This window comes from Choristoneura fumiferana, chromosome 7, assembly GCF_025370935.1.
Source record: "Choristoneura fumiferana chromosome 7, NRCan_CFum_1, whole genome shotgun sequence".
Lineage (NCBI taxonomy): Eukaryota > Metazoa > Arthropoda > Insecta > Lepidoptera > Tortricidae > Choristoneura > Choristoneura fumiferana.
In genome coordinates this window covers 8283907-8299934 of record NC_133478.1, presented here as the reverse complement: position 1 = coordinate 8299934, position 16028 = coordinate 8283907, and the positions used below count along the sequence as shown (strand labels likewise).

The following is a 16028-nucleotide window of genomic DNA, read 5'->3' as shown; positions in this document are numbered from 1 at the left end:
TGGCAACGCATCTGCAATACCCCTAGTGTTGCAGATGTTTATGGGTGGTGGTGATCTCTTACCATCAGGAGACCAACTTGCTCGTTAGCCATTTAGTCGAATAAAAAAAAACTTAAAAGGGGCGTCCGGGTGGTGGGCAAAATAAGGGTGAGAACAAACCTATGCGATCTAGGTGAGGCTGCAGACTCCTCGAAGAGTACTCGTAAATTGCGATTGAGGTACTTGCTTTATTAACTAGATCTCATTAAAAATGCACTAAGAACACCTGTTCTCGTTCGCTCTCGCAAATTAAAAAATTACACTAAATTTAATTTTACTTAAAAATATCATGCACGCGTTTGGAAATCTCAATATTCTTAGCTGCTAAATCGGCAGTAAAATGTTTAGATATTAATAAATATACATTCCATATTAATTTTTATTGTATGAAGGCAAAAATCGGTCGTAGAACTTTTATTTCCACAGATGGCACGTCGAAACTTCTTTCGCCCGCACCGCAACTCCCTCCCATGCCATTAAACTAGCGTTCCCACTAGTTTATCAACTCATTTTTTTTCTATTTTAGATGTAGGCTGGAATGGAATGTGTCGAGTATCTGGCGACTGTGATAAAGAAAAGCATTTGTGACATATGACGAGTGCTAGGGCAGGCATACTTTCCCTAATGAGGTGACATTCTGTGCGTTGCGCGCTAGATTATGTAGGAGATGCCTGGTTTATTAAAAGATTTTAGTTAACTCCACTTTGAATGTTGGTTGGCTTATAATCTTATAATTTTTACCCACTGACTGGATAGCCAAGTGGTTCAAGAACTTGGCTGTGAAGCTTGAGATTCGATCCCTAGGCCGATACATTTGTATGTTTAATGTAATAATATTGAATGTTTGTTCTAGAGTCTGGGAAGTTCAATTTGTGTTTAGGCATGTATTTATCGATATAAGTATGTTTGTCCGTTGCCTAGTCCCCATAGTACAAGTTTTGCTTAGTTTAAGAGGAGGTCAATTGGGTGTCAATTGTCCCATGATATTTATTACATACAGTGATCAGATTGACTTTAATATTATTAATTAGTGCAATTACATACTTGGAATGAAATATAATTTATTATATGCTGTTTTAATACAGCGTAAACATCCATCTTTAATTTAAAAATACTTTTTTTTTTTGTTAAAGCAAATCGAATCTCATCATTCAAATTTTGCGAGCGGTTGATAAACAATTTGCTTCAAAGAGGAAATCGTCAACAAGGGGCTTTGGCTTATTTTAACAGCGTTCTAAGAAAAATATTTGTAAAGCAACCGTATGATTTTCTCTTACACCGAGAAAGTAAATTGACGAAAGTTCTGTGATATCCCAAAGGAAGGCCGTCAGGAGAACTTAGAGAACTGCAAAAGCTTAGATGCGGAAACCTTATGTTATCCAACTACGAGTAAGTAAATCAGTCAAAATTCAAAAACAAATTCAAATGATTTATTCAGTAAATAGGCCGCAATGGCAATTTTACACGTCATTTTTAAACTACCAGCGCTTTCGGAAAGACCATCATTGCCAAGAAGAATGCGCCGCAAGAAACTAATTTATCTGAAATTAACTATTTTATCTGAAAATATTAACAGCGCCGCAAAAAACGTAGGAGTAAAAGAAGCAAACGGCAAATGAGAACTTTCATAAACGAAACCTGGCAATACGAGGCCAGAGTAGTTCGCTGGACTTCTAAAACAAGGGAAAAGAAACGTCATTTCTGCCGAACAGAAAGAAACTTTTAATGGTTTAACTTTTGACACTGACTTCACTTGCAGATTTTAGCAGGTCCCTAATAACAGGCTTAGGTTGAAAGCTAGAGCAACATCGAACAAACTCGAATATATCATTCGCATTTAAATAAGCTGCGCACAACAAACATATTCTCGAGCAAGTCACCGTATTAGTTTAATTAACAAAGTTTTTAGCTGAAAATTGTAATTAATTTGGTAATCCAGTGCGACGCGATAAAATGCATAATAATTTATGAGAGAGCCACAGCCGCGAGCGCTCGGGGAGTGGGTTTCAAGTGAGGGTATTTATCTCGCGCCCCAAGTTAATATCACTCGTATATGAAAATTAAACGCAAACACGAATTCACTAGCGACAATTTCTCATTATTTACACACTTGATCTTTGCACGGGGCTCTAACGGTGAAGACTTATTTCATTTAGGCATCGTTCGTCGTGAAAAATGTAATGAAACTGTCGCTGTCAACCATCTCAAAGCAGCATCTTCCATTTCAAGTAAGCGAAAAGTAGGCCCGACGTCGTCGAGCATCCGTCGGGTGCTTGAAAATAAATAGTTGAGGCCACGACCTATAAACATAGCGGGAACGTTTCCACTTCTCACTCGGCCTGCTTTCTTTTCACAGGCATTTTTCAAAGGACAGGTGACTGCGCGTTTTAGGTAAAAGATCCGCCCTCTTTGACAGGCTGCGCGGCGCGTTATAAAAATAAACATTTAGAGAATTCTTTACAGCACTCTTGCTCTTACACGTCTCTCTGAGCGCGACATTGAAGCAAGTTTCAATGGGCACCACGAAATACGAGTTTTGTTTACGCGCCATAAAGCGAAGTTAAACGTAAACATAAACAATGAATCACCGGTGCGAGCCGAGAGTATTGTTGCCGGTGACGTCTAACGTTGCCGCGAGACAATGTTGAATGGCTTTCAAAAAGATTTTATTATAAATTTGTTTCCTATAAACAAAATGCGAGCTCGTGTAGTTGTGGCATCTAACGTTTTACCGAGGTGTAAACCGTTTTAGTGACTATTTTACTGTGTAAACTTGTTTTATGCGGGGATGCCGCAAAGTAACTTCGTTGGCTCGTGTGATTTTGTTCTCTTGTGTTTCCCCCTCTATCAACACTCCTCGTTGTGTAAATAAATAAGCTGTTAGCCGACGTGACAGTGAATTATGAAATGGATGATGTAAATTGTCCGATGACAAGAGCAGACTTATTTAATAATATCACTTTGAATTTATTTTCTTACTTAAAGAAACTATAGGTTCGTACCGTTCGTACATAACTCGTGTATTTTTATTGAGTTATGTTGAATCGTGCAATATACTTGACCAACTTTTTTCAATATAGCCAGTAAAATAAATCTTACTTCAGAACCATTGGTAAGCCTATCCCATTTCTTTATTAGATGAATCGTATGAAAAGCCTTTTTGTCTTTACTTTCTACTAACATTTTTCGTTATAAGAATATATCATCTATCTACAATATACCGCTTATTTTTATGACAAATTGCCTACCCCTTTTCGGCTTGAGTTGCCCAGTACAGTGGCTGACATTACGGAATTCTTGAAGAATAAAATTAAGACTATTCAAATGAATCAAGCGAGTACTGTCCTCGTCTTTAAAAAATAAAACGTAAGTTTCAGAGTTTTTTGCTGGCGTACGAAAAGGGATAAAATTGTAAGAGAGTTTTCTTTTTAAATTGCTTCCTTAATTAATATTTATTTTCTTCTCTTTTGGATGTTAGAGGGATGAAATTGATAGCAAAGGGGTGGGGTAACTAGTGCATTTATCGTGGCCCGATTAAATCTATTCTCCATTGGCGAGTTAATAACTTCAGTAATCTAAATTAAATTGTTAATGTTACCTTGTTGTTTTCTGTTCATACGTGATGAAAAAGGAAGGACGAAATTCTTACCTGTAACCAAAGAAAACATATATATAATTAGTAAATAAATAAAAATAACATGTAGGTTTTTTAACCATCTCATTAGTAGATTTTATAAATAATATACTTTGGTTCGCAATACTTCAAATGGTTCATTTTAATTTGGATATTTAGGTTGCAGTTAATTGCATGTTGTTAATGCATTCAATTAGTTAAACGACATTTGATTCTAGTCACGCAATCGAACACCATAATTTACTAACTGTAGTAAACCAAGAGCCTAAAGACAAATTAATTAATAGGCAAAGGTCCCCACTGACGTGGCTACATAAACCAGCTAATTAGGTGACGTCTGAATTATACTTCATCATTATCATCATCATATCAGCTGTAGGACGTCCATGTTGGACATAGGCCTTCCCCATAGAATCCCAGTTGCTTCGGTTGGAAGATGTCTGTATCCACCATGAAACCTCGGCTTTAAATACGTTTACGCTTGAAATACGCTTGTCAGTAGCGAGAATGCGTTTTTTGTTATGTGGATGCTCCTTTGGGTTAAGCACTTCGAATTACCAGTATAGTGATCTTCACGTTTATCCAATCTTACCTCATTTTCCTTAACCGCTATAACACTATCAGTCTTCCCTGTAACCGTTTGGTCAGTTTTCGCTCTTCCCACAATCGTGTTCTCATCCACTAAGATCTCTTTACTATTTATTATTGAATGATTAATAAGGTCGGGCTTCTCGGCGTTCATTACATTACTAGAGTTTTCATTTGTACAGTTCTCCCCGCCAGATTTGCCATCGTCGTCCGAACGTGATTTATCCTCCGAACATTTCATTTTGAAGCATGATATCGATTTCTTATTTTCCCTAACCGATGAGTCTCGACTAATCGCACCATTTTTATCACTCTTGGTTTCATCATTTTGGTAGCGTTTCTCATTTTCTGACTTGAGACGTTTCTTCTTGCCGTTCCACTTTGAAGCCTTTTTAGATCGATTGCTGTCGTCACTCGTCCCAATACTGTCCGAGCAAACCGGGTTCACGAGAATCTTCGTTGATTTAGCTTTCCGTTCTATCTTTCGGAGGTTCAAAAGGCTTCCGGAGGAATTAATAAAGGAGGGTGACGATGTTTGCGACGGGGAACTTTCTTTGGTCTCGCTGCTGTACCGGCGAGTAGGTTTCGCCGAAATTTTGATAGTTTTCATAGTGTCGGTGACATGATGGCGTGGTTTGCTAGACGCGCCCAGCGGTCCCATGCTAACCGGCGGTCCACCTCTGAATGACAAAGCGGTTTCTGTAGGCTGACACACGCAAGCTAACATTTTTACGAAGTCATCGACTTAACACATATTTCTGATATATTTTGCATAATGACCTAGATAATTATTATAAAACTTAGGAAACGTCGATCATTCGCCTTGAATACATAGTACAAAGTATTATGATACACGCATAACTAAAACACATTACTATACATTTGTTAGGTGTAATGTTTAAAATGCCGTAGCACAGTATCCCACAAGCTGTAACACTGACATTAGACTTCCCTCTGTTGCGGTAAGTTATGGCGCATTGTTTCACACTGAATAGGGATAAACATCACCACGAAGCTGTTAATATCCTGGTAATAATTTAACTTAATGGCACTTCTTAGCGTTAAGTAAACAACGCGTTCTATCAATAACGTCTCATTTTCTGAGACAACAACATCTAAATAGCAGGGATGATTAGAGAACATGGTAAAGCGTAGTAATAAGATAGTGTCATCGGATTTACATAAATAAGTATGATAAGTTTCAGCTCAATCGGATTACAGGAAGTACGTTTACAAATTTACAAACATAAGATCGTTACAAGTTGAGTTGTATCGTTGAGTTGGCGATCTCGCCAACTGTTGCATAAACTTGCTGTAGGTTTTTAATAGTGCCTAAAAATGTAAAAGCATGTACAAAAAAAATAAAAAAAAAAACCTTGTAACAAATAAATGTTACATCAACCAACTTAACCCAATGGAACAAAAACTTTCACGTGCCCTAGAATCTATTTCGTAACCAGAAAAGTTAAAAAGCCACCCCCAGCTTTGCAACAGCACGTATGCTTTCAGCTCGCATGAAAAGTTGACGTTATCAGAATGGAGCTGCGTAAAGTTGAAAACTTGCAGCTGATCTCTATACGTATGAAAAATCGTTGCACTCTTTAGAAATGTAATAAGAGTATAAATTATGTCACTTTGACTTTCACGTTTCTAAGATGGCCAGTGAGATAAACCTTTGGCCTCGTATGCACTTTTCATCAGGTGAGACAGGGGTCAATCAGGGGTCGGTTTTATGTAAAAAAAATGTAATATATATGAGAACTTGTTTTTGGCAGTGTAGATGGTACCGAGGTGAAATCACTGATAAATGCAAGTTAGTTTTGGTTATTGCACTGATTTTTACTTTGCTGTTACACAGCTGTACACATGAACTATCAAGTCCTATTACTGAAGACAAACATAAGCCAATTGTTGCGTTTCATATAACCCATATGTGCGTGTTGCTAAAGCTCATGCATAATGTATTAATCTCGTCGACAATCATGCTTCCATCTAATAACCGATACATTTCGCTTACATTAGTAACGATATGTCCTGGTTAATAGACACCATATATTACGCGTTAATCGATTATGTACCTACATCATTATTGTTTCTCAAAAATTACGATGTTTACAATTTATATATAATCCTATAATTTTGAAGAAGTTAACGAACGTTTTTGTTTTTAGTGACACAATTAGTCTCAAATAAATCCTAAAAAATATACAAGACTTATCGCGTCAGTATAGGAGATAACTAGAAGTTTAATCTCAGGTAGCCTATAAAAATAAAGGAGGCAATAACTATCCAACGTAATCCTGCAATTACTAAAGTATATCTTCCTTACGGGAAAGTTGTTGATAAAACTGGCAGTATAAATTAAAAATTGGTACAAGCAGCGAGGAAATCCCTGCCTTCTCTCTTGGCTTTTTGGTCTGCACTTTTTCCTATTATTTAAATGAGATAAGCAAAATGACTCATTCGCGACGCGAAAAAATACTGGCTTTTCGTATTCGAAATCGTTAGGACTAAAAAAAAATAGACACAGCGAAAGCAAATAGCAGTAACCCTTTATTTGTCACAAAGTCCTAATTAAGAATCGCAATCACGTCGACGGTTTCCAGCAGTTAATCAAATATCATTTAATATAGCACAGATTAGCTCCGAATATTCCAAAGTAAATATTGAGTGAGTGAAATGGTTGTAATGGAATTGCAAATGTCATTAGACGTTAAGAGTAAAAGGACGGTTAATAAATGCAAGCCGATTTGTAGCATATTAATGTTCGTTCGGGATTTTGGGCGACAAAAAATTTAGATTATAAAGAGTTTTTTGGAAAAAAAAATGTATTTGAATTTCTTTGTAAACCGTTGAAAACATTTGTTTTAACGTTCAATTTTGCTCGGTTTATAGAACTTGTATATTAACGTAACGGAATGTATTTAGAAAACTTATTTTTGCTAGGTCATTCGCTCCAAAACAGAGTCACCTTAAATTAGTCTTCACCGTAGTTTTCGTTGTATTCCCGACGCAAAATAATCTAAAACTGGAAACAATTATATTTTGATTCAGGGAGCGGAATTATTATTAAAGCACTTTTGACCTATCATAGTGACTTCTCACTTATCGACTAAACTACTAAAGAAGGTACTAAAGAAGATTAAAAAGTAGAGATAAACAACAAGCGGCCTTAAGTTAAAGAGCGATCTCTTGCAATCAACTTTCGAGCAGAAAAAGTGAAATAGACATAAAATATGCAATGAACCATTCTATTTTAAATTTCTATTTTAAATGATATTGTAACGGATAACTCACGTCTTAAACCGAGTTTAGCTCGACATGCGTATCGCGTGCTCCTGAGAAGAAGAGCTACGAAATAGCCCGAAACATGTCGAGCTAACCTCGGTTTAAGACGTGAGTGATCCGTTACAATATCATTAAATATACAAATACAAAATACAAATAGTTTATTTCCAAAAATATTAAAGACGCAGAATACTTAGGGATAAGTCCGCCTTTGTACAAGTATCTCAAAGTTTGTCAATTGTGTTTTGTTTACTTTCTTTTGTACAATAAAGAGTTTATTTACATACATACATTTGTGCTGACCCCCACACTAGGCATGGCCTGTCTCGTGGGGTAAAAAAATACAAGAAAAGAATTACAAGAAACAATGGTTAGCGGCAAACGGCGATCGAGATGTCACTCGGGTGTATAATATATAACATATTTGTTTTAAGGCTTTAGGTAGAATATAACGATGCTATCACTAACACATGGCACAAAGTGACACACACACACAAGCAGGAAGTAGCGTCGGAAGCAGAAACGGGAAACAGGGACGGAGCTCCCCCTTAGTTTCCTGAGCTCGTACCGACAGCAACATAACTAAGACTTAGACCTTAGGGCTTTAGCTGGAAGAATGTTATTTGCAAAAATTTCATACAGGGATTCAAAGTTTGGAACACACGTTGACTTTTCATCTCGAATGCGAGGAATAGCCCACTTGATTTTATCGTGATGTCATGAGTTATGATATTAAGCTTTTCAAGCTAAGCTTTTCAAGCTAAGCTTCAGTGACTCCTCTTTACCTATTGACCATAGAAAAAAATAGTATAACATTGAAGGTGTAATATTACGGACAGGTTGAGTATAATGATACATGAAAGTGTTAGGTGTATTAAACTAAACTAACTAAATTGAATGACACTGCTTCCAGAGTTGAAAGGAACATTGAACTATCAAGTAATATAATACTATTCCCCTTATTTGGATCAATTTGGTATGTGGATGGACATCTGGATTAACGCATAGATATTAGGATTAGAGAGAGATCCTTTCGACTGCCATAATTTTATAAGTCATAGTGTAATGTTTGTCATAATTTTTGTTAGTTATGATTTTTTTCCCGCATTTTTTTACATTTATCATAAGTTAGGTTAGGTTTGTTTTATACTTAACAATTCTGAAAAATAAATGGTTTCAGAGAAAAAAAGAGTTATGTCAAACATTTCATTATGACAAACATTCATTACATTATTACTAACAAGTTTCGACCAGTCGATATAGACCCGATTAGAGACCACAAATATGGCGTGGGTATTTAATGTGGAATCGACGATGTCATTTTTGGGAGTTCCCATAGGAATTTACAAAAATCCCGAATATAATGTATACGAGTACGAGACAAGACGCGGATAAAGTCTAATAGTAAATGAATATATCTAAGGGATGTAAACCGTGATTACTTTTAATGAGCTCCCGATATTTCGACGTAGTTCATGATCACGGGTACTGTTTTTTTTTGTGGGTAGATATTAACGTTGTGTAGACCGTGCGTGCGTGTAAAGGTAACCAAGATTTAAAGACTGACCAGAATTATAAAAAACCTCGCCATATTGCGGAAAACCAATAGAACTAATTTCTTGCACTGGCAACACTAAATTCAAATGTCTATTGCTGTCAAAGTTTAACGTTGTTTGCGCGTGGTATTTTAAAATACACTTTTAAGTGTTATTGTGTGTTTTTGTGCGTTAAGATGCCGAAGATTATCCATAGCCTTGGAAGGAAAATAATTCACAATGTATAAAAATATTTTTCATAGAAAAGTCCCGAGGGATTAGAAAATATTCCTTTAAATAACATCACCGACACCGTTGTCAATATGACTGATAGGTATCGTATAATGTGTAGAAGTGCTGCCCTCGCGTCAGGTGTTTTATATTCCTGGGCCCAATTGCATAATAAAGTACAAGCTAATAGTATTAGTGAATTTCAATACAAAATCGCTAATAATATTAGCTTGTACTTTGTTATGCAATCGGGCCCAGGTCAGGCTTTACATCCCGTAACAATATATTTAATGTAAATAATCGCGAACCATTAAAAACTGTTAATGTACAATGGTCTTTTAAATTGTTCCCATCTCATCATTTTCATTTTTTAAGCACCATCGATCGTTAAGTAAGTCTCGTAACCCGCCCGTATTTAATTGAAAGCAGTTCATTGCTAGCCTCCACAATTTTCCTCAAAGAATTTAAAAACTCGCCCGGAGATTGGAGGTATTATTTTATTATCCAAATCTCCGAAGTTTCCGTTCTATTCCCAACAAAACGGGGACGATAAAACAAACACGCAAATTGCAAAGTGCTCAGAAGTGTCGAGGATATCCAATTTCATAAGAATTATGTAAGAAGATACACTGCGGCGTAAGCTGTAAACGAGCTGAATTATTATTTGAGCGGCGGAGAGGAATCACAGCGCATGACGCATTACGCGAATCGCAATACTGTATAGGTAAGACTGGAGATGGAGCTATACACCGCGTTCTTTTGTTTCCGTTAACTTCGGCAGATGGCTCAGTTCATTGAAAGAAACTACAGGAGCTGGCACGAATGGATTGTACGAAAGTAATGTCACTTAGACATTTTTGTAGGAAATGACAGATGCATGACAAATATTTTCATATTTGTGTAAAGTGTAGATATTTAAATAGGTAGCACACAGATACTTTCATTCACTCATTTATTCCATTCGTGCCAGCTCTCCTGAATCGACCAGTAACCTGGTAATTCACTTTTTGGCCAAATATTTTTCATTGCGTTTTTTTTTTGTTTGAGTGTGATAGTTTGAGGCATAAAAAACTCACATTTTAATCTTCTTTTGCTAATAATGTGTGAATTAAGAATATTTCAGTTAAGTACATCAAAAAAACTCATAAATTAAAAACCTTTAGGCTGTTTTAGTGCGCATAATTAATTATCTTAATCCTTGATTATCTTCTAAACAGTAAGAGTTAGGCCACTAGTTTCTTTGTGAAACTAACTTCATTTGACCTATTGAATGTTCCCTTAAAGTTAACAGAAATCAATAATACCGCGTGTATACAGAATTTAATCCGCCCGCCGCAACCCCTAGTCCGCATTCTTCATAAGCCCAAACTGGGTTTACTTCAGTGCCACCTTCATATTTATGAAGAAATTTAAAAAAAAGGTAAACGCTCCGGGCTCGATTCTCAGTCTCACTCCGTCCCACCTTCCAGGAGGAATGTGATTAAATATTTCCATAATATTAAAAAGTAGATAATTAGCAGCTTTATCAATACTTGAGACAATTTCTTATATAGGTAAGTAAATAACGGTAATGACCGAAGATAATTAGCAGAAGAAGAGCACGTGTGGCTGGCAGTGACGTACGAGTATGTTCATGAAATATGGATGGGGTGTCCGTCCATTGATCTCCGCTCAATAAGAGCGAGATTTAATTATTGAACCCACATTCGAGTTACTGTCGAATTCGGATAGCCTACAGGACCAATAAGATATTATACGCAGACATGATTTGACACAGTAATGGCATCAAAGGTCGGAGGCGGGATCATTTTACCGTGAAAACTGTTTATGTAAGCATTATCTTGGAATAAAAGAGTATCAGATAGGATGATTTAGAGCTTGTAATGGAGACAAATTTGTACGTTTATATCTTTATTCAAACACTAGCTGTTGCCAGCGACTTCGTCCGCGTAGGATTCGTTACGTATTGCGCGCCTTTGGGAACAACTTTTTTTTTTTAATTATAAAAGGTACTCATTATTTGTTCTGGTCTTCTAGTACATAATTATGTTTGCAGCATTTCATACCAATCGGTTATGTAATTAAGATGATAAAGCGCAACAAACAAACTTACTCTAGCATTTATAATATCAGTAAGGATGGACACGGAATAAACATTATTTTCTCCAATATGCTTGGAAATGTCCGCCTAACTGTTGTAAACATAGTGCACGAAGTTCTTTCTTATAGACTGACACAAAGTAAAAAAATAAAATCACTTGATTCAATTTAGGAAGAAACAGCGTCTTTAAAAATGTCTCGAACAGTGTCACTGTTTTTTTTTTTTATTTCGAGTTCAAGCATAATGAAACTGAAAAACTGGTAACAAAAGAAAATGGCTGAATTAACTAAAAAGCGTTCAGTTGTAGTGATACAAAGCTTCATCTACATTTAACTTTATATTTTTTATTGACATAATATTTTTTTTTAATTACATTATTATTTCTAATGAAATGGCATTAAGAGTCGTGCCGTGTACTTTAAAAAATAAAAAATAAACAAGTATCGCGGGAAGTATAAGGGCAACTTTTTAAAGTATTCATTTAATTTAATATTTTAACAATTTCGCTTTATTTCCTCGCATTAAATATTGGAGAAAAGCACTATACATGCCTCAGCGGAAATGGCAATTCGTAGATTCGTATTTAAACTCTATTCATCCACGAATTGCTTTTTCCCGGCCTCAGCAGTAATATACTATTATCAGCCTTATGAAATTCACAAGTCTATAAGAACATCGATCGTCTCGTGGGGTCACAAAATTAGCACGTATCTATCACCTCTACGTGCCTGCAACAGTACACGAAATTAAATTAACGCTCGTATGTTAAAATACACAAAATCTTCATTGATAGGTACGCAGGAAGGTGCGTTTACAAATACTAAGCGTTTTATATATTCTTCTCTTTAAAACAAAGAAAACTTTTATCAAGACAATACGATACGAGAACATGGAGAAAAATTGAAAACAGCATACGTACTCGTACCATGTTATCGTTATAAAATTATAAAAGACAGCTAATGATATCACTTCATTCATCTTCATTCTTCGACGCCATCGAGCATGATTGATAAACTTTTTCATTTAAAACCACTTGGTTTTATTCCGTCTTTACTGTGTTATTATGTTATTACAGATTCTGTAAAACAACATGAAAGTAAAGCAAAACGGTAATGTTATTTTAAAATATAAACGCTTGAGATGCGATAATTGAATTTACTAAGACGGATTAATTAAATATTAATTATGGATTAATACTGATACTCATAAAGGATCTGTTCGTAATAAATATTTGAGATGGATCTGTGCAGAACCATTAACCCCAATAATCTAATAGAATGGGGCTTAGTTTTAAACAGTTGTAAATCAATTTCGGCAAGCGCCTACCTCTAATCGGGCTAAGCGAACAATTCAGGCGAAAGATATAGATATCTATCTGTGAGAGCCTGGGGTAGGTAATTTCACTACGCTATTAACTTTGCCCTTGTAGGCATAAATTTGAATATGAAAGTAATAGTTGAGTAAATTTACTACCCGGTAATGGATTATCCACAGAGTTACGGATTATCATTGAAACTAGGAGAAATTAATTTCGTGTTCACATATCGTTAGATATAAAATACTTACTGACGTTGGGTACAATAAACACATGGCGCCATGTGTTTCCAAGTGAATGGGATATTATATAGGCGAATTACTCTTTCAACTTTAGACAGCGGAGAAGTTCTCAAAAAATGTAATCCTACCAACATTATAAATGAAAAGCTTTATGTGTTTATGAGTTAGTTTGTTACTCTTTTACTCTAAAATATAAATAGAAACATCATTATAGGGCGACTTAAACCTAGGCACATCACGTCTTATACTAATATCTCATTTTGCGACTTGAAGTCAAAGTCAAAATATATTTATTAAATTTAGGCTACAATAATCCCATCACCTTTATTAAACACACTTACATTCTTCATCATCATCATATTAGCCACAGGATGTCCACTGTTGGACATACGCGTGTTAAAAATGCAGTAAGGGGATAACCCCTTACTGCATTTTTAACACAGTAGATTCACTTCTCATTTCTTCTATACTTGAAACATTTAGGTAATTAACTAAATGTAAACAAACTTCAGCTGCCAGATTTGTTAGATTAAAGGATTTTAAACATTTTACTTATCTATCATTATGATTGGTTTTTTGGAGTCTTTTTGTATTTTTTATTTCAACTCCACTCTTTGTGTTTAGATTCCTGTCCAGCGGTGGTGTAGGGGTGGTGTAGCACGCAGCACGGATTGCTGAGGACCTGGGTTCGATTCCCAGCGCTGGTCTCATTTTCTGGTTTTTCTGTGCATTCATGTCTCAGTTTGTATTTTCGTTATCTATCATTGTAATACAAACTACACTAGTGTATTTCAATACATAAATGGTCATTTTTAGCTAGTTTAATGGGGGAATATCAATAATTAAGACACCCATTGACGTTGTTTTGTTTACATTTAGTTAAATACCTATCCAAACCAAGTATAGTATACTTTGGTATATCGACGTTAGTAATTAGTAAGTTCATATGAAACACATTGTAGAACCCTGTCCAAGGGAGGCTGTGCTGCCCATCAAGATTTTAAAGATAAGTGCGGCAAATGCTCTGCAACTGGGTTCTACTTTGTGTCACGCACAAACTTGTCAAGATATAATAATTTATTGAATCAGGCGTTACTTTGCGGCGGTCTAAAACTAAAACAATGACTTTGCTCACCCGCGACCTTATGATAGCTACGTTTACTTATGTAAGATATGCGTGTTCATGCAGTTCCTCTACCTCCACACTGTAAGAACACACACAAAACACATAAACCTATCTATCACCACTACCATACTGCACTGATGCGTTTCGAACTTAACCAGAACTCATCTTCAGAGCAACACAACCGTACACCATGCTATCGGATGTTAGAGTAACAAACCAAAACAAACGTGTTAATTTGTCATTGTAACTCCCTAAGTATCCACCTATATTTTTTCTCAAACAAAACTACCCACAAAATATTAATAAACTTTAATCGTCATATAATACCACCTTGATTTTTTATTTATTTACTGTCAAGGCGTGTTTTATTAATCCTATTAATTGTTATTGCTGAAATTAGACCCAAGCCGTAGTAAGGGAGAAGATACTAAATTTACCTGTTCATTAATAATAGACCCCATACTGTTGTACCTAATTATTTCCGTGCATTCCAGAACATCGAGACGAAACCCCTTGTCGCAATAACGTAACACTTCATAAGAAGATATAATAGACAAACACCTGAACTTAATCTAGTGTCACGAACCGCAGCCTTAAATATTAATGCAATAAATTAAAAAGTACGGCGACGTGGTTGGTGTACAAAGGGATTGTAGCCAACAAGAGCAAAGTTTCCTTATGTGATCTTCGCGGCTCGAAATTAGTTTTACAAAGTTCGATGCGCCGCTTCATCGTTGTTATTAAGTTACAAGGGGTGTCACTTTCCGGGAAATTGACTTTATGGCAATCTTTACTTAGAACTTTTCAGATAAAGTATAGAATTTTTTAATAAATAAATGAACCTAAACCATCTGCCGAGTCAACTAAGGCAAAGAACGTGTTTCACTTTAACATATATTAAATACAGTAAACGTACACTAGCTTAAGCCAGCGGCATCGCTCCCAAGGAATAACAAACAAATCGTGGGAATTTAAAAAATCTCTTTTTAGTGCACCTCTGCACATTACATCTGCCAAATTTAGCGCCAATAAAAAAATAAAGCGACACGTTGGCAAGCTTCCTACTGAAGCAAGAAGAAATGCAAGTGGCGAATTGTCTGTCATTATGGCGTTCTAAGGGGGAGGGAGTTCTTTGTTCAGCAGTGGACGTTTTCCAGCTGATGATGACGATGATGATGATCTCGTGGGAATTTAAAAGATCTCTTCTCTGCACATTACGTCTCCTAAAGTTAGCCCCAGTAAGGAATACAGCTCTTCTTCACCATAGAAATATTCATACAGGCAGAAAGAGACTGAACCAATCAATCTTTCAAAATGAAATTTTGTCGCGATTGGGTTATTAATGTTGGTAACATAACCCTGAAATAACCGTCGAAGCTGAATAAACTCGTGCTGAGCCTCCCACTAACTCTACAAGCACGGCCTAGGAAGGTACTCGCAACTCTGGCAACAGACAAAAATAAACATAAGAGAACAGTGTATTGTGAACAACGCCTCACTAGTTAAAATATTGTTACCTACTTATTTTGGCGTCGCTTAGCAAACACCTAGAATTAAATGTTGATACCTTGTTGATTAAGTATTGTGAAGTACCTTGTGACTGCCATCTGACAATTTTAGGTATACAAAAGTTCAAAACATGAAGTGACAGCGACAAGGTGCTAAAGTGTAACGGCTGTGCCAAATGTTTGCAAAACTTTTTTTCATGTAAACGGTGGTAACAGTTTCCATCCCTACAGGTTGACCGATTTTGACCTAAGGAACTTGAAATTAGATGCTAAGCTTTATTATTGGGTACGTATATTTTACCAACGAATACCAAAACCTTAATAAATATTATTTTTTTCACGGGATCCTTTCGACTGCCATAATTTTATACGACATAAATGTTTGACATAATATTTGTCATAATTATTGTTAGTCGTAATC

General features: G+C 35.9%; 1 protein-coding gene across 9 annotated transcripts in view; it reads right to left on the bottom strand.

Annotated features, from left to right (window-relative positions):
- Nucleotides 1-16028, bottom strand: part of ASPP (Ankyrin-repeat, SH3-domain, and Proline-rich-region containing Protein) — a 388674-nt gene that overhangs the window by 83641 nt on the left and 289005 nt on the right. For 5 of the 9 annotated variants that reach the window (XM_074090062.1, XM_074090066.1, XM_074090060.1 and 2 more), the window contains exon 2: nucleotides 4266-5041. The exons of 3 other annotated variants lie outside the window; for them this stretch is intronic. In XM_074090062.1, coding sequence (XP_073946163.1) covers nucleotides 4266-4988 — 723 coding nt within the window. In that variant the 5' untranslated portion in view covers nucleotides 4989-5041. The remainder of the gene's footprint in view (nucleotides 1-4265; nucleotides 5042-16028) is intronic. One more of the 9 variants, XM_074090063.1, reaches the window with a different exon arrangement.